Below are 18458 nucleotides of genomic sequence, written 5' to 3'. Positions count from 1 at the left end.
GAGACTGTCACCAGCAACTGCCGCACGGAGCAGCCCCCGGCCCCTGCAGACACACCAGGCTCTATCCCAATAGTGTAATTTTCTCCCAGTCAATTTTCCATCTTGGCTGCCACGAAGCCGAGGGGCTTACACGGCCAGGTGCATGAGGCGCTGAGTTCCCTTTTTTAATGATGGCTACACATGTAAGAGAAGCACCCAGATAAAAGCTGGGTGGATGCCGAAGCCGATGCTGACCCTGCGCCCACGGGCGCAAGCTGCATGCAGAAGCGAACATGACTTTCCTTCCTTTTTCTTTTCTTTTTTATTTCCTTTTTTTTTTAACGGTCCTTTTGAAGCAAGGTGTGTGCGAACACGCCAAGGCCCTTCCCTGCCTCCAGATGTTCCTTTTACTGCTCCGGACTTGCTGCCTCTTTCTTTCTTTCGCTTTTTCCCCTCCCCTTTTTAACCAGGTTAATCTCTTTGAAGTGGTGTCCCATTTCCCTTGCAGAAAGAGCCTCAGCCCTGTTGTATTTTGAGCCCTGTTAATGGCGGCGGGGGGAGGGAAAAAAAAGTGGCTTTTGCTCAGCAAGCCAACCCCACTGCTCCTAGCTCTGTGTCTGGGGCAGGGTGGGTGACCATTCTTTTTGGGCAGCCACGCTGCTGCTTTGCAGAACAGACCAGCATCTGCCCAGAAAATCGGGATGTAAGTTCCTCTTACCAAAGAAAGAAAAAAGAAAAGAAAAAAGAAAAGAAAAGCCCTCCCCAGACCCCACGAAAGCCCCAACCTTTGCTTTCTTTCATTGAGGCTGGGGAGTGAAGGCCGGGCGGTGACGCCGCTGGCGGATGTGGCTTTGCTTTGGCAACCAGAGGCCGGAGCTCCCTGCCCAGCCCTGCCCTGCGCTTGGGCCGTGCCGGGCTGGGACCAGGGCAAATATCCGGCGATAGCACAGGGTGATGAAATGTAGGGTGACAAAACGTGCGGCCCAGGCAGCGGCCCAGCCTGCTCGGGCATCTCCAACAGCAGCACCTCTGCCTGAGCCCGTTTATGGCCCAGCTGGTGCTGGTCCCGAGCAGAGCGTGCCCAGCGCTCGCGGGCCGCGCCGGGGTTGCACAGGGGAGCCGGGGCGCTCCGCGGCAGCGCAGCGGGGAGCAGGGGCGGTGCAGGGCGCAGCGCGGGGAGGCCGGAGCTTCCCACGGGGCGGCCCCGCCGAGCGCCCGTCGCCGCGGCCTCGGGGCGGCGCGGGGCGGGGCGGCGGCCGGGGGCGGCGGCGGGGGAGGCACCGGAAGGCGCTGATTCATTGCAATAAATCGTGGGCAGCGCGGCGGGGCTCGGCCATCGCCGCCGGAGCCGCCGCTGCAGCAGGAGCAGCAACAGGAGCAGCAGGGATCAGGAGCCGCCGTCGTTGTCGCTGTCGCCGGGGAGGATGAAGATGCAAGCCGAGGTGATCCGCGAGGGCGAGCTGGAGAAGCGCAGCGACAGCCTCTTCCAGCTGTGGAAGAAGAAGCTGGTGGTGCTCACCAAGGACAGCCTGAGCCTCTTCCCCGACGGGCACAAGCGCGCCAAGGGCAAGGAGCTGGGCTTCGGCTCCATCCTCAAGGTGGACTGCGTGGAGCGCACGGGCAAGTACATCTACTTCACCATCGTCACCAAGGACCGCAAGGAGATCGACTTTCGGTGCCCGGACCAGAGCTGCTGGAATGCCTCGATCACCATGGCCCTCATTGACTTCCAGAACAAGCGCGCCATCCAGGACTTCAAGAGCCGCCAGGAGCTGGAGCAGGCGGCGGGCACCCAGGAGCGGCGGCTGGCCCGGGCACCCTGAGCCCCTGCCGCGCACCCGGCACACGGTGAGAACGGCCGCCCGGCCTCCTTTCCCTCCTTCCTTTTTTCCCCCTTTGCTGCTTTTTCTTTCTTTCTTTCTTTTTATTTTTTAATTATTAAAAGAAAAAAATCTATACTTAAAATTTTTTTTGCTTTTTTCCGTGTGAGCCGGAGAAATCGGTGGCTCTGCCATCTCCGTCTTGCCACCCACGGCCCCAGCTTGTGGGGGGCCGTCGGGACTGGTGCCTGTGTGGGCTGCAGATTTAGGCTAGGAGGTGCTGGGGGTGGAGGAGGAAATACCGCTGAGCAGTGATTTCCTTGGAGAATTCCCTATAAAGGCACCAGCCGGAAAAATAAATTCCGGTCTCTCGGTCTCCCTTTAAAGGCTCAGTTTTTCTCTCTGCTGCCCTGTTCACTTAACTTTATTAATTTTTAATTATTATTTTTTGCTGCCTTCAGAGCATACTGCTGGCTGATAACAAGATCAAGTGTCTTGGACTGAAATGGAACAGGGTACCAATGAAGGAAAGTGAAGACGGAAGCTGGAAGCAGCTTGGTTTTTCACCAAGCCTGGTTGAGGCTGCTGAGCAAAGAGCCCCGAACTTTGCCTGAGATGCATAAAAAAATAAAACAGAAAGAAAAAAAAAATTGAAACCAAAGACTTTCGAAAGGACTCATAGCGAAGCGCCCACGTGTTCGAGGTGGTGCAGCTTTGCTGGCAATTATCTCCTATTTATGAGATGCAAGGAAGATTCAACACTGACTGGTGGTGTTACGAACGGTTTTAAATTATTTGCAGTATCTATATTTGTATTTATTTTGATGAATGTCTTTCAGCTGTTGTTAGTCTTAATATTGCTTTTACATTAATATGTCCATTCCAAATAAATTACTTGAAATGTTCACTTTTTATCACTACGCTTGGTGGTGCAGTAACTTGTGTGGCTGCCGGCGCGGCTCGCTCTGGGGGCAGGAGGGGGATCCTCAGTGGTCCATGTGTGCGTGAGGGAGCTCAGAGCTGGCTCCACATGGCGCTGGAAGTGTCAAAGGCTCCTGGGACACGTGTTCATTTTAAAGCGCTTTCGCAAGTGCTCTAGTAATGGCTGCTTAGTCCTTGCTGTGCCGAAAGGAAGTGGAGGATTTGCCAGCAATGATCAAGTGCTCCTGTCTTCTGACAACCCCTGTCTTGGCCCCACTGTAGCTCACTGTTACGCTAAGGCAGAAAGGCGGCTTGTTCACTTCAGTCTAATCCAGCGGCGAAGCCGAAGGGGATGCCTGCCCGCTGCAGTGTAGGAATCTAAATTCCCAGCTCTACTGTCTTGCTGCTCCTCTACAGCTTCAAGGGCTGGTTAAACTGCACCAGAATAACTGGGGAAAAGTGAGACGGGCTTTTTCTGGCAGTGCTGTGACCAAGAGCTCGGCGACACGGCTGGTTCCTTGTGGAAATCACTGAGGTCCATAGCCTCGATTTGGCAATTGATTATTATTATTTTTTTCTACCCCCTCAATATCAGTGCTAGGAGCCTTGATACCCATAGAGGATGTTGTTTATAAAAGCTTATATAGTAACAAGCAGCTTGCAGCGAGAGCAAACAAGGAGCATGGAGGGGGAGTAGCTAGGGGAAGCGAGCGCAAGGGCTGCACGCTGCAGTGCGCTGAGTGGGGTCCCCTTGCCTGTGACGTGGGGGCTTTTAGCCCTGATTCCACAATAGCAAGAATAAAACATTCCCTGCACTCCTTTAACACAGTAAGAGCGGCTTTGCTTCCCCATTTATCTTGGTGTTACTGGAAAAAGCCCAAGCGGAGCCGCGATGCTGGCTGCTAATCCCCTGGCTCTGGGGGAATGCGACCCGCAGCAGCTGCGGCGCCAGGCGGGCAATGGGACCGGCAGCCCCGGCGCCCCAGGCCCTGCGGCCACCACCGGCTGCCGCCCGGAGCGGCGCTTGGGCAAAGCGGACGCTTTTACTTTTTTATCCCATCCGTTAACTGGTCTCTAGCCACAGATGTTGAAGGCATGCAACATGTTGTTGAACGCGATTTATTCCAGGTATGTGGAATCAAGAGGAAATTACCAACCATGACTTGTTAAGAATTATTTCTGTGGGGGGGGGGAAATATGACTTTCCTGAAGCCACGTCAGAGGCTTTTTTTTTCTCCCAGCGGGATATTGCTCCTGAGGAGGTAGGCGAACAAGCCCACGTTGATGCTGAGCTGCAAGCAGCCGAAGGAGGAGACGCCGAAGTGCTTGTACAAAATGCCGCCAATGGTAGGCCCCAAGGTGCGGGTCAGGGGCTGCACTGAGGCGCAGAGTCCCAGCATGGTGCCTAGGGGAACAGCAGAGATGAGCTTGCCTCAGAGCTTCAAGGAGAGCGCAAAGGGCCCTGCTTGGCCCTCAACGCGTTGCCAGTGCTAGTAGGAAGTCAAATAAGCTCTTCATTACGAAAAAATAAATAAAACTTTGGGTAGAGCCTAAACCCCCTTGATATATCTCCCTTGCAAAGAAGAGGGATAGTGAATTTGAACAGCACTGTGAGCCCAAGCTCTGCTCAGAAAGGTCTTTTTTTTTTTTTTGCCATTTTTGAAACCTTTTTCTTTAATAACTGATCTGGTCACGGGGCCGCTGGCATCCACGTGGGGCTGGCCGGGAGGAAGCGGGCAGCAGGCGTGGCAGTGCTTGGGGCCGGGCGCAGCCCTTGTGGAGGTGGCGATGGCGGCGCGAGCGCAGCCGGGGCGGGCGCTCCCGGCCCTGGCAGAGCCGCAGCACCCAAGCGCTGGGTGCGACAGCAGCCTGACCCCCTGCCAATGGGAACCGGCCCACAGCCACCCAGCTCTCTGGGCAGGTTTTGCAATTACCTGCCTCCCTCTAGGGAGCCGAATTAGACTAATTGCCAGGTGCCTTTGGCAGGCTGGCTCTTACCACTGGAGAGGCACATTTTTTTTTTTTTTGGTCCCCCACTCCCCTTTTTTTTTATTTAGGAGCACAAAGCTGAGCTATTAGCGGGGCTCTCCCTTCACAATCATGTTTCTGAACAACAACAAAAAGTCCTATTCAATAGGCTTCAATTAAGTGTACGCTAGTGGTAAGGCTCAGCTGTGCTGCACGGATGTTGCAAAGACACATATGCCATGGGCCTCAGCAGATCTCTTGTACTATTCAGTTTCATGTGGGCCATGCTCAGCTGAGGCGCAATGAGCCCTTCGTCCTGGTGCTGGTCTCCAAGTCTTTGCACACTAACTGAAGGCTGGAGGCCTGGAGGCCTTTTGGTGTGGGGTACAGTGAGGGTCTGTCCTCAAGGTGAGCCTGTGGCTCCCTCAGGACACGGCTGCATGCGGAGGGGCCGGCTCCGGGCCCGCGTTTTGACTGAGGCGCGGGTGGAGCCGCGGCCGCAGCGCGGAGCCGCCCACGGGCAGCAGCAGCGGGAGGCGGTTAATGGCCGCGTTGCTGCGCGAGACTCCCACGCCGCGCTGCTGCGGGCGCTGCTGCATCAGGCCTTCCCAGCCGTGCTGTGGGGGTCAGCAGCAGCCCCGACAGATGAGGATCAGGGGGACGTGGTGGACCCTCCCCCCAGCTCTCTCTCTCTCTCTCTCTCTCTCCCTGTAGTCTCTCCATGTTCAGGCTCAACCTGACAAAACCTTGGGGTCCTTGGGGCTGTCCCAGGTGGGCAATAACGCCAGACTCAGCATGTGGCCAGGAGCAGCCACTGCTGGGCCTCAGTTCCCTCAGCACAGGCAGGGAGCAGCACATGTTTCCCAAGGGTAATGTAGCACACCCAGGCAAGACGCCTTGAGTAAAATGGCATGAATGAATACCCTCTGTTAGTCACTGCCGCGCCGGAAAGGCAGCTTTGAAATACGACGCTGGGGCTGGTACTCCATCTGTGGCACATCCTTCCCGCGGTCCTTCTCACCAACGACATGGCAGGGCTCAGCCCAGCCTAGCTCCCTGCCACAAGCAGGAACTGCAGGAGATTTGGAGGGCCGTGCTCATGACACAGCTCGGCCTGAAAGGAAGGGGGCCCTTGGTGCCTCAGGGAACTGGCCGCTTGCTGTGAGTACACCAGCTGCTACAGGGCAGCAGCAGGAATGGCCAGCCAGGGAGATGCCTCTTCCTCCAGCCAGCCGCTCAGGCACAGCCCCTTCCCACCTCTGTGTCGTGTTTCTGAACTAAAAGAGGTGGGAGGAAGGGAAGCATGGTCCCCGTGCCCTGAACCATCTCCACGCGGGCACACAGGGTCTTCTGCTGGAAACAGTGACACGATGTGCCAGTGCCTCAGCTCTGCCCCTGCTGAGTGCCTTCGGCCACTGCTGGTGGGTGCAAGCTGCTGTGGGAAAAGCAGACCAAGCATGGGCTGATCTTCCCCAGCCTTACCGGTCTCAGAAGCAGGGACAGCCTTGGTGAGCATGCTGTCTGTGATGGTGGCCAGCGTGCTGAGGGAGAACACCAGCGGCACAGAGACAATGCAGTAATGCAGCACGTTCCTCATCAGGGCCTAGGCAACAGGAGAGGACGTGCTGTGGGTCACCAGCGAGCTGGCAGCAAGCAACCCCACACACGCTCCAGCCAGCAGAGGACACCCTGGCCGACTTTTAGCACCATTTTGGAGACCCTTCCTCCCATCCCACCACAAATTACTTAAAGCATGCAGCACTGTGCATTTCAGGAAGCATCCATTGCTTAAGCAAAACAGCCCAGAGAAGGCATTTGGACTCATTATCATAAATAATTAAAACTGCAGCAGAAGCAAGCAGGGTGCGTTATGTAATGCAGCACCGCTGGGATTTCTGATCCGATCTACCTGGTTGCTTGCCAGTAAAGTCCTTGCATCCAGCTACTCGCAGCAGGTGCCCTGGCTGGGAGCGCACATTAGCGAGCAAAATCAGGCAGGGTAATGGCTCGGGTAGTGCATATTTTCCTAGTGGAGACCTCCCTGCAGCTGCTGTGGAGTGGTGGGAATCCCTAGGGCCACTCCAAGCTCTTCCACCAGCCCTGCTGGTCAAACGACGAGATCTCTCCGGGGCGCGGAAGCGAAATCCTCCCTTCCTTGGCAGTCTCTGATCTCCGCCTTAGTCTCGAGGTATGTTATTCTGGCCAGAAAAACCCTTCTGCCGCTGGTTAAGCCAGAAGTTTGATTTGCTGGAGCTGTCTCCATAATACCTGACCTGTGCCCCTTGGCTACAGAAGGTGGAGGAGCCCAGAGACACGGCTAACAAATGACTTGGAAATGCTGAGGGTTTAGCCCGAACTGCATGCAGCTCCCCTCTGGACTCATGCACAGCCGAGTTTCTGCCCTCAGAGGGGCTCTTTGCCTAGGTTTTGTTTAAGGACTAAGCACTTCTGATTAAGGCGCTGCAGAAGCAACCAGAGGAGTGAGTATCCCACCATGGTAGCAGGACTCAGCCCATCGCAGACCTCCTCCTTTACGGAAAAGCACCCCAGGAGCGGATGTTTTCTTGGTAGCCTCTTGAACAGAGCGCTTTTTGACGCGGTCACGCCAGCACAGAGGACGGCAGCTGCCGCCTTTGCCTATGAATAGCTCCTGTGGGAAGTGACTGCTGACCCTTGTGTCTCAGCCAGACTGTCAGGATGTCCCCAGCCCCGCGGGCACGGCCTCATTGCCAGCTCACAAGCCAACTTACAGCAGCCATTTCCCTTCCTTTCCTCCCAGTGCCAGAGGCTCAAGCCATCCTGGTTCCTGGAGCAGTTTGGGGCACTGCTCTGCACCAGTGCCAGCATCTTCTTGGATAAAAATGCACCTTCCTCTCCTTAAATCCCACCCCCAACTGGCTGCTGTGCCCAGCCTGCATCCCATCTGTGCTGCTTTTGGAGGGTTTCTGGCTGGGCTAACACAGTATCAACCCCCTCGCCAGCACCAACAGCAGTGGGTAGCATTGCTCAGACTAAAACTAAGGAACGAAATTGTCCCCTTTGCTCCTTCCTCAACCACTCTGCAGAAAGCCCCCAGCGACCAAGCTCAGGCTTGGAAAGATGCTGAAGGCAATTGTAGCAACGCGGTAGCTAGGAAAGACAGAGGCAAGATCTGCATGCAAATCTAGTGACTCAGGGCAGATTTACAAGTTTCTGTGCAGGATTACTGTTGGATTTTTTTTTCCTTTTAAATGCCCTGAGCGCTTACTCATGCGTCCGCGTGCTCTCGCTCCCCAGCGCAGCGCTCGCATTCGCGCAACCGCATTTGCACAAGGTCCCCGCAGCGCTGCTTCCCTTCCCACAGCCCGGGACACGCCACCGGTGACATGCCAGGTCTCACCATGCCCAGGCCCACGCCGGCTAGGACGAGCACGCTGAGCCGCAGCAGGGTCTTCTCCGTGAAGAGGCTGGTGAGTCTGCCCAGGACCAGGCCCTGCACCACCTGCGGAAGAAGTGCAGCAGGTCCCATTTGTGCCACTGAGATACCCCCCGGCGAGTACTCCCAGCAAACAAGCTGTTCATTTTCTCACTTCTTTTCTTTTACAACTTTTCCTGCCCTTATCTTAAACTATACATACACAAATTGGGTGGTTATTTTTTTTTTCCAGGAAACGAGTACAAGAGGGGAGGCTGATCTTGTGCCCCAGCAGTATGCACAGTCATGAGGAATGGGCAACTGCATCTCCAGATTTTAAATAAAAGCTGGAGGAGGGGTGGGGGGTAAGAAGGACCCCCCCCCAAAAAATAAAAAGCCCTGGGAATTATTTCGCTTGTACAGCTCTTCGGAGGTCCCCTTTTTCGGGGCGCGGGGACGGGCAGCATCCCATGCCTACCAGATATGTGCTGCCTGGTGAAACAGGCTATAGGGGAGGTGCAGACAGGGATCGCCTGAGTTTTCCCTGCTTCAGATGAGTGGGTTTAATCTAAAATGCTCTCTAAGTCAAAGGAGCGACACTAGGGCAGAAAAAACACACAGTTTTGTGCAACAGTTGTGTTCCAGATTCAGCCCTGCTTAAGCAGAAACATGGTGAGCACCTCTAACATGGCAACAACAGTATGTCACTGTATTAATCCCAAAGTAAAACCTACGTGGAGTGCTCCTCAAGACAGGCGTCATCACCGGCTTCGTGTGAGTCCCCCTGTCTCCCCTGTGACAGGCAGCCTGAGTCACGGCAGCCGCAGCGCAACCTGTCCCGGCGCTGCATGAGCCGTACTCTGGCTCCGTGCCCGAGCCACCACACAGGAGGAAAAGCTTCCCAATGTGCCCAGACTTGAATGGCCTTGTTAGTCGGGATGCACCATGCAGGCACAGCTCTGTCCCTGCCCTCCCGTTAGTCATCAGAATGGATCACCAGCTGTGCCCCACACATGGCTCATCTGGCTACCCGTGGGACCAACTCGAGGAAGAAGGTCCCAGCCAACACTTGTGAGTGCCCAAACATGGGAGAGAGGGTAGCCACATGCAACACATGGCTCCTGTGGGCAGGACTGGGGGCAGACAGGATCTTTGGTGTCCTTTTGAGAGCAGCGTCTTGCTGAAATACATGGCCTAAGACCCACTCAATGGCTGACTTTGAGGGAAGTGGCCCATCTTGGCTCTTCCCAACAGCAAGCACCAGCCCAAGCCCTGGCCTTCCCGCTGGACCAAGCAGTGCTCTTTGTTTTTGCCCAACTGTGGACTCCGCATAGTTAGCTTCTCCATTGAATATTTTACACCTTATCTGGTGAGGTCATTTCCTATCCATGCATAAGCCATAGGTAGGTAGGCCCACCAGCTTGGCTTTTGGACACCATAGAACCAGCCACCTCAACTGAGGCCCTGGATAATGTTTCCAGTCGCTGGGAGCTAAGGGCTTGTTTCCGCTTCAAATTTCCACCTGAAAGTACGTCAGGAGAGACTAGCTCTTCCTGAGTCATAGATAAGCTCACAGAATCCCTAGAAAGAGTTGAACAGGAGCGGGGGGGGAAAAAAAAGCCTAGAGAACTGAGGATGAACACCCTTGTATTGCTGAGGGTTGGCAGTGGAGTGTCCTCCTGGGCTTCGTGGACCTCCCTGTGCTGCGCCTCCTCGCGCCGCGGTGCAGCGCGTGCTCGCCCGCGTAGCCTGTGCGCCTCCAAAGCGCGGGGAAGGGGCCCGCGCCTGCCCACGGCTGCGCCGCCATGCGCGCGCCCAGGGGGAAGGAAATGGTTTGCAAGTGAAATAACGCGGACTGCCCGTGGCCGTGTACACACGGAGCAGGCAAAAACGCGCCCATCTTCTCTCTTCCTGCTGCTTTAGAGGCAAATGAGACTGCTGGAGAGCGCAGAGCTATGCTCCCCTTGCCTGGTTGTTCCCTCCTTGCTGGTGATTTGTTCTACTGGATCTCTCAGAGAAGCCATCACCGGCACTGCTCCCATCGGCTCAGAAAAGCCTGTTAACACCTTTTCTTTGGCCATTTCCCTAGGTGACCAGTTGGTTGCCCATCCTTCTCTGTGGTCCTCGCAACACCAAGGTTGTTTCCGCAGACCCTTCCACGCTCCCTGGCCGAAAGCCGGGCAGAGCTGAGGAAAACCCTCCCGCGCCGGGCGCACAGGAGGCCCGGCAGCCCTGCAGACAAGCCAGATGAGCTGGTGCAGGAGATGCGGGGCCCCAGCGCGCTGCGCAGAGCATGAGTCACACCAGCGGCAGCCGCCCACGCACCGGACCTGGATCTCGCCTTTGAGTTTCTGCCAGTTCCCAGGCTCAGCGCCGAGCTGGCTGCTGGGGGGGAACATGCAGGTGGCCATGGGGACAGCAGGACCTGAAGGGGCAACCAAAATCAACCAGCTTAAGGCGGTGGAAAATCTTGCAGGAGTCTGTGGGGGGAAAAACTTTTACTACCAAACTGGTAATGCCGGAGAGCTCTGGAGAAGCATCTCAGGTCTTGCGGACCCACAGGAGGGTGTCGGGACCGGCAGGCGAGGCTCGAAGTGCTGAACACAGCGCTTTGCCCAAGCTGGGAGAGCAGAGCATGTTTTGCAAACGCCAGCCTAATCGCCCTCTTTTCCCCCACCTCTCCTCCATGGATTTAAATCCTTCAAAGCAAGGAAACTGGAGAACTTTCTGTTTGTTGTTGTCAGGCCCTTTCCCCAAGTGGGTTTTTCCCCTAGGCATACCTGGCTGCAATTAAATCCCCAGCTCTTTAATCATCTCTTTTGCTGCACAGGGGAGAGAAAAAAAAAAAAAAGGCAAAGCAAGAGGGACAGACAGGTGATAAGATGATAGGCAATGTAAATCTCTCCTCCAGGAATCTCTCTCATCTCCTCAGCATCACTCGGTATGAACTTGTCCCTCCAGAAACTGCACAGTGAGAGGTGGAGTTTGTACAACAAGACGAATTAAAAGCAGTAAATAGAACAGATGTCTTATGATTTCTTCATCCTCAGGGTAATAAATATCTCCCCCTTTGTCCCACCCAGAGTTTTGGTTTGTTTTGTTTTGCTTTTTTTTCCTCTCTCTCTTTTTTTTTTTTCCAGAAAAAGTTCTTAAAGTGAAGTTTTCCCCGCCCCCTCCTGAGGTCTGAAATCCAAGCATCAGATGCAACTGCAGATAGAAACCTCCAGGTACTTCCCTTGCCCAGTCTTCTGGCAGCATTTCCTGAGCAGGTACTATGCTTGGATTTTCTCCATGCTATTGCCTTCATCGCTCCAAAAAAAAAAAAGAAAAAACGGGACCTGGTGCCCAGGCATTTTCCTGCACATTACGTACCACTAAGGAGGGAGCATGAGCGGCACCTCATCTTATTTTGCCCCCAGCCTTGGCCATATCCCACATTCCAAGCAGCTCCCTTGTTTCCTAGAGGAGCAGCTCTTTGCCCTGCTGCCCGGGTGCTGCACTCCTGCAGCCCCTGAGCTTCATCCCACCAGCCCCCAGCTCACCTTGTCTCTCCCCACCCCCAGATTTTGCTGCATGAGCTTATGCTCCATGCCTAATTGCAAGCAGATGTGGCTAACAATAACGTCTTAAGGGTCACAGGAAAAAAAAAAAGTTTTAGTTATTTTGTAAGTTACCCTTTCTACTGCTTTGCTGTTGGAAAGCATGAGCCAATGCTCAGTGGAGCCAGTGCGCTTCCCACGCAGCAGGATTTGCTCTCAACAGCCAAGACACCGTGCAGGAAGGTTAGCAACAAGTGTGCAGATGGAGAGCACACTTGGAGGCAGAGCAGAGCTAAGGCAGCTTATCCAAGGACAGAGTCCAGAACAGTGAATCCATGCTATCTGCTAGCCCAATGCTTCGTCCACAGAGCAGCCAGCCTGCATTCCCTGCAGAGAGCATGGGAAAGTCCATGGCCAACAACTTTCACAACAACATATCAATGGGAATACTGCAAGCTGAGAGTGTTGAGTGCTGCACCGGTCTCTCCTAGAAATACGGCCTGGGCACCCTGTCTGCACGTGCGTGCAAGCTTGCAACCGTGGCAGGTCCAATGGGTGCTGGGGACTAGCGGGCGGGTGCTGACTGCATGGGGCTGAAAGGACAAACTCCCCATGCAGAAGCACATGGAGAGGAGCCCCAGGGACAGCTGAGCATGCAAGGAATGGAGGCGAGAGGTGCCCTGGGGAGAAGCCAGCCAAGGCTGAGAGGCTCCCAAGCTCCTGGAGCGACTCGGAAATGAGCCCTCTCTGGCTGAGCACTGGCCACGTCTCTGAATTTCCATGGGCCAAGGGGTCCTCAAGTGACAAGATGGGACTTCAGGGTGCCAGAAAACATCCTCACAAGGTGAAATAGCAGGGCCGTTTGCTAAAAACTCCTCCCGAACTGGAGGAGCAGTGAGAAACACAGATGTTTATGGTATGCTGGCCATTTCTCACCACAGTAGGTTAAATGAGGCTGAGAAGCCGAAAAATAAGGTTAAGCAATTGGAGCATAATATCCTTGGGGCGGGAAGAGAAAGCAGTGAGAGGCCATTGGTGCTTGAATCATCCTGATACTGCATTCTGGGCTTGGAAAGGAGTCTGTAACATCTTTATCTTGTGTATGTGTGTATGTGTGTGCGCACTAGAGAAGATGTCAGTTTCGACAAGAACAAGATTTGATTTAAAAAAAAAGAACTTTGGAAATCTCATTAAACGGTGCCATCGTTTTTCAGCATTTAGACGTCTGTCAGGATTATAACTGGATCCAAATAAGATCTAGGCTAGGATAATGCTTGCTCCGGCCCTGCCACTGTTCCCTGCGCTCTAGCAGGAGGTTGCAAGTAAGGAGGACGTGGCTCAATTTTTATTCCCTCAGTTTTTATTTCAGTTTTTGTCATATCAGCACACCACTGAAAAGTGACTGTTGGCAAGTCCAACAAGAGACACTCACAGGAGGGTCCTGCTCTAGCAAGGGGGCTCGGAGGGAGTCAGGCAGCGAGAAAAAGCCCAACTGCGCTTCACCGAAAGGCCAACTGAGGAATGAGAAACCAGATGAGGAACCGCTTGATGAGCTGCACTGAAAGGACATTATATGCGTTGTGAATAAAGCTATAATTTACTCGGCGAAGTGGGCAAGCCAGTCAGCAGATACTAATCGCCACTCGTCCGTGTAGCCGGGTGGAATTCGGCTGCACCTCCACCTGCACGCGTATCTGCAGCGCTATCACTTGACTGCACAACCCAAACAACAGCATCTGAAATGCCAGCGGGGGAAGGACAGCGCTATGTGAGCGTGTGGGCGCAACAAGACCGCGCTGGTGCACGCCAGCCTCCCTCCGGGCTTCTTCCACCAGAGGGGCCTCGGCAGAAAGCAGTCACAGCACATTAACTCCATACAGTCACTGTCTACAACAGACACTTTTGGACCGTTCCAGCCAGAGACCTGACCTGGAAATATGGACAGAAATCCTCTATTTCACCATTGTTTTGGAGCGATCATGTGTGAGTGCTTGAAGGATCGGGTCTTTGGTCCGCGCTGACATCTAGTTACTATGAAACACAGTGATGCTGGAGTTTCTTAGTCTTCCCGATTGGATTGGTGCACCCATGGAGCTAGAGGTGCTGTTTCATAGCAACTCCACGCATGAGTCCAGGGATCACATGTCTTGGTTGCTCAGTTTAAATTCTACAAACAGTGGCAGAGGAAGAAGGCTATCGGGACACTCCTCTCCCTGATTTGGAGGGAGAGGGGCTCCTACTGCACTTACCATTTGAAGGACACCAAAATAGGCCATCAGGTATCCAGCCTGCGCTGCTTCCAAGCCAAAGAACTCCATAGAGATGATGGAAAACATGATCAGGAACAAACCTGGAGGGAGGGTTAACAAAAAGTACACGTCAATACTCCCCACATGCAATGGCTCAGAGCTGCTCTCTCCACCTTCAGTGCGAGCCAGTAGCTCTCCCTGGGTGTAAATACAAGCAGAATCCTATTCAAAGCCAGTCTATTAATGTAATCTTTAAATGTTAACTTTTTTTATCCCGCTAACTTTCATCTTTAAATAATGTGACTATGTAGGCTGTAGTTGCAACTGTTTATTATAAAGGGGTAAATATTTTTATTGTCCCAGCCAGACCAACCATTAAGGCAGCAAGAAAATATTTGTTCAGACAAGACTGTAACCATAAAATAATCTGATTGGAGTCCTCATTCCTTTTGCCTACCTGGGATTTTCACCGTGGGGAATGCTGCCTGCTTAAATACGGGTTTCACTGTCCAGTGTGGCAGTGACCACAGTGGCACACAGTGTTTCTCTTTCGGGGACAGATAGTGGTGTCGATACAGACACGCAGTTAGGGAAGGATGGGCAGAAACAGCCTGCACTGGCTCTGCCTTTCATTTAAGGTGATTTCTGGTGAGCACGGTGGAAGATGCCCACTAACTTAATCTCATATAAAAATACAACAGTGTGCATTTCCCCCCCAACACCAGGCATACCCCAGACCAGACACGCTCTATCATACACAAAGAGCCATCAAATTATACATATTATGACTAAACACTGTTTTCTAAACAACGGGGAACGGGGGATGAGCCTGCTGCCTCCCCAGATGTCTCCTGCACCTCAGAGGTGCTAACAACCTAGGAAACTGCAGTTCTCAGCATGCAAATGTCCATGTAGCTTGAGCGCCGGGTAGCACAGACCCTGCTAGGCAGAAGAGAGAACAGTGGGTGACCCTCAGTGTTCACTCCTGCCCTGCTTTCTCGGGTCCTCCAAGGCCCGAAGACTTGTGAAGTGGGGAGCTACCGTTCTCTCTCTTCTTCGTGGTAAGAAAACAGAGTACAGGAAGCGATATGTGAGGCCTGAGAAGACGGATCATGGCTTGGCATGATGATTAACGAACCCCGCAGTGCAGGGACGACCTTGCTTGCATCTCCTGGAAGCGTGAGAAGCTGCCTAGACTGCTGGCGATGCCACTGTGCGTTCATCCTGTGCTTCACCCTGCCCACCCAGCACAGGCAAACACAACCCGTTTTACCTACATTTAGTTAGGTAAATGCCTTTTCCAGTGATACTTCACAAAAGAGAATGTTTGAGTAGAAGACTTTGGGGTTGGTAAGAAGAGTTACCCCCCTCAAAGTGGCTATTGCTCTGCACTGAACAGAACAAGGAGGCAAGGTGACCAGCCTAACTCTGTCCTTGTGGTGCACCCCATCACCTGCATCCATCAGCAGTGCATTTGCACTACCCAGCACATCCCTCTGAGCACCACAGCCCTTCATCTCGAGGATCACCATCCTCACAGAAAGCCAGCCCAGATGCTCTGCAGAAGGGCCAGGGGAGCCGGGTGCTTGCTGAGATCTATGGGTTTGCCCTGGCCCTCGGCAGCAGCACCCCACTGCCATCCACTTGCTTTGATATCACTCCTGTCTTAAGCCAGCTTAAGGTAACATGCAAATAAAAGTACTCACTCACCGCGACCAAAACACACAACAGAGGTGCCTGTGTTTATAAAAGAACACACGTGAAGAAATGAAAGAAAAACCACACGGCATTACTCTCGTGGTGAGATTAGATCGCAAAGGGTGCTCTGCCTTCGCGCAGCTCCCTCTCTGCCGGTACCACCTCGGAGCATCCCACCTCCCTGCCTGCCCCTGGAGCAGCGTGCCGGCTCCCCCCGCTTTGAAGTCCCTCACCAGGTGGAGGCAGGTGGGATCCTTCTCCCCCAAGCTCCATGAGTGCTTTCTCCAGCAGGAGACAGGATTTCTCCTGAAGGAAGGTAGGCGCAGTGTGACTTCCCCAGGGAAAGGCACACGGCTCTTTTGGGGGAGTCTGGGGTTGAGCTCTTCAGAGATCCTGGCACGAGAAGGACCAGTGAGGAGTGCTGGGCAGCTGATGCACCTTACAAGACTCGGTCAGGATGAGGGTTTGGGTATGCGCCAGCTTTGCCACTCTTACCTATAGATGTGTCCTCCTGGCCGGCTCTCGCTAGCTGTCCTGCTACCCAGGAGCAGAGCTGCCTTTGCTCTTCTGCAGGGCACAGAGGAGGTTCCTCACCATGTAAGACTCTTCCTCTTTCAAAAAAAGCTTCTTTTTGACAATAATGAGCTCCATAAGGAACAGAAGGCTTTCTTCTAAACATATCACAGGCATGTTTACAAAGTAAACAGAGAAAGGGCTGTAATTTTGGATCATCTAATTAATTACACAGCAGCAGCAGGGAGATGAAAGGTTAATGGGATGGTTAGGCGCTCGGCCTGCAGCTCTGCGCTGCAAAGGGGGAGGCGATGGCCAACCCCTCCTTCACGTGCATGCGGACGGTCAGCAACCCCAGGAGAGAGCTGCAAAGAGGAGTTGCCAGGATTTTAACAGGCAGAGCTCTTCACCGCTGTGCTTCTGGCAGGAGCATCTCCGATGACTCCGTGCCGGCTCTCCCCGAAATGCTCCCGGGCGCTGAAGGGTCAGACTGTTAATTAGCACAGGTCCGGCCTCTGCGCAGCTGCTTCCTTCCTGCTTATCTAGAAGCCGCCTCGCTGTGTGGACGGGAAGGGTTTGTTTTTGTTTGGCACGAGGTTCTGCTCTGCACAGGAAGCGAGGAGTGTGTCCTGCAGCGCTGAGGAACGTGCATTTCCGCAGCGATGACTAAAGCAAAGTGCATCTCACCCATCTCTTGGAAAAAGGAGAGTGTGCAGAGCATTACAGCACCAGCTGCACTTGGATGTGGTCTCTGCTGCAGGAGTTCTAAATGGAGAAATTAACGCCGCCTTATACTGGGATGAGCTAGTACTGGGAAAGAAAACCATCCTATAATATCACCTGACTGTCTAATTCTGCGAAGCACTGCCGGTTTATGGGTATTTTCTTTAAACAAAGTTTTGAAGCTGAGCTTCACAAGAACCTAAGAAATGCATTGCTGGGGAGAGCCACCAGCCCTCTGCACCGCTGTCCTGTCTCCTGGGCTGGCAGTAGGACACGCGGCTTGGGGAAGACCTGCCACGTGTCCTACTGTCCTCCCAAACCTGCCACTATGGGGATCTCCTCCTGCCCCAACCTCCACAACCTTTTAAAAGGTTTATCCCCGCCTCAGTCATGAGTATCTACTTATGGATGTGTTTGCCAGCTCTCCCCCTTCCCAGCCAGCCGATATGGCCTTCACAACCTTCTTCCAGAAGTTCTCTACTTGCTCTGTAAAAGGAAAACATATTTTCTTCTATCCTCTTTAAACTGGTCTCCTATTAACTTCAATAAACGTGACCTTATCCTAACCTGGCTGGATTTGGTGACTTAACAGTTTTGCATCCAAGACACCCATCTTCTTCCTCATTTCCAAAAAAACAATTCAGCATGAGAGAAGGAGAGAAGGGGAAGGGATCAGAAGGTACTGGATATTTTTCCGCAGGCCTGTTGGCATTACTGATCTCAGCCAATGCCAAGTACACATAAAAAAGAAAAAACAAATCAGAAATCCTGCAGGTTATTCCAAAGTTCCTGCTGAACTTGTTTCCCCACAGCCTTAACAAGGAGTAACAGAACAACTTGGCCAAACCCAGAAACGCTGTCCCCTTCTGATTCAACCACTCTCCATGGCTGAATCTAGTTTAATCTATAAGCTGAATTTATAGTTTACAAATTAGAAATTTGTTTTCAAACTATGTTGCACATTATTTAAACTTCCAGGGTTTTCCCAGGCAGAAATGAATTAGCAAAAACTGCAAAATGTAAAAGCTAAGGTACGTTAAATCCTCTTTTAGGATCTTTATTCCGAAGTCAAGTGCCTTAATTTGCTCACAGAAAGCAATAGCAAATTAAAGGGATTTTCAGAAAGGGAATTTCCATGCAATATGAATCATACATAAAATTGGAGCACATTAACTCTGTAGTTTTTACTCTTATTTTGCCTTAGCTTCCCTGAATGACCTCACTTCCCAAAAGACCTATTTTATTTACTGCTGCCATTCTGCAGAAGTTGGGCATTCATTCACTTGCCCACCAAAGCACAGTTTCTGGGCCTGTAAGCAGGCATTTTCCCCACATTTGGATGCAGACAAAAAAGAATTTTTGACACGGTAGTGCAAGAAACGTTGCTTTTTTGCAAGTTTGTCTAGGAAAAGAGCCCCCAGGCTCTGCAGGGAAAGGCAGAGACCATTACCCTCTCCTTACACCACCATTAGCAAGGTTCACATGCTGACTCTAGGCAAACAGCGGGGGGAAAAGAAGCTAGAGGGCAGGCAAAATTAAAGATGATGGAATTGTGAACAAGAATATGCACAAACAGGCAAATCAGGTGACATGGGATGTGCCAAGATGGCAGCTGGCGCTAAGGAAGCAGAAAAACAGGCAGGTTTTGGACACA

The 18458-nt window shown here is 52.9% G+C and overlaps 2 protein-coding genes across 2 annotated transcripts in view; one reads left to right on the top strand and one right to left on the bottom strand.

Moving 5' to 3' along the window:
* The first annotated feature begins 1403 nt into the window (after nt 1–1403).
* PHLDA2 (pleckstrin homology like domain family A member 2) lies at nt 1404–1827 on the top strand. Its single transcript, XM_010225697.2, has one exon. It carries the CDS (start codon nt 1404–1406, stop codon nt 1800–1802), a length of 399 nt encoding a protein of 132 aa, XP_010223999.2. The 3' UTR covers nt 1803–1827.
* Nucleotides 1828–3934: 2107 nt separating this feature from the next.
* Nucleotides 3935–18458, bottom strand: part of SLC67A1 (solute carrier family 67 member 1) — a 40992-nt gene continuing 26468 nt past the window's right edge. The window contains exons 7-10 of the mRNA XM_010225740.2: nt 13871–13971; nt 8068–8169; nt 6171–6291; nt 3935–4125 (exon numbers count right to left, since the gene is read on the bottom strand). Coding sequence (XP_010224042.2) covers nt 3938–4125; nt 6171–6291; nt 8068–8169; nt 13871–13971 — 512 coding nt within the window. The 3' untranslated portion in view covers nt 3935–3937. The remainder of the gene's footprint in view (nt 4126–6170; nt 6292–8067; nt 8170–13870; nt 13972–18458) is intronic.

This window comes from Tinamus guttatus, unplaced genomic scaffold (assembly GCF_059628265.1).
Source record: "Tinamus guttatus ecotype Peru unplaced genomic scaffold, ASM5962826v1 Tinamus_guttatus_pri_ptg000240l, whole genome shotgun sequence".
NCBI lineage: Eukaryota > Metazoa > Chordata > Aves > Tinamiformes > Tinamidae > Tinamus > Tinamus guttatus.
The sequence above is the reverse complement of the archived record's forward strand: the minus strand, read 5'-3'. Positions and strand labels throughout refer to the sequence as shown.

What these genes read in the sequence shown, in the direction of transcription:
- PHLDA2 (XM_010225697.2), top strand. Translation starts at nt 1,404, where the DNA reads ATGAAGATGCAAGCCGAGGTGATCCGCGAGGGCGAGCTGGAGAAGCGC.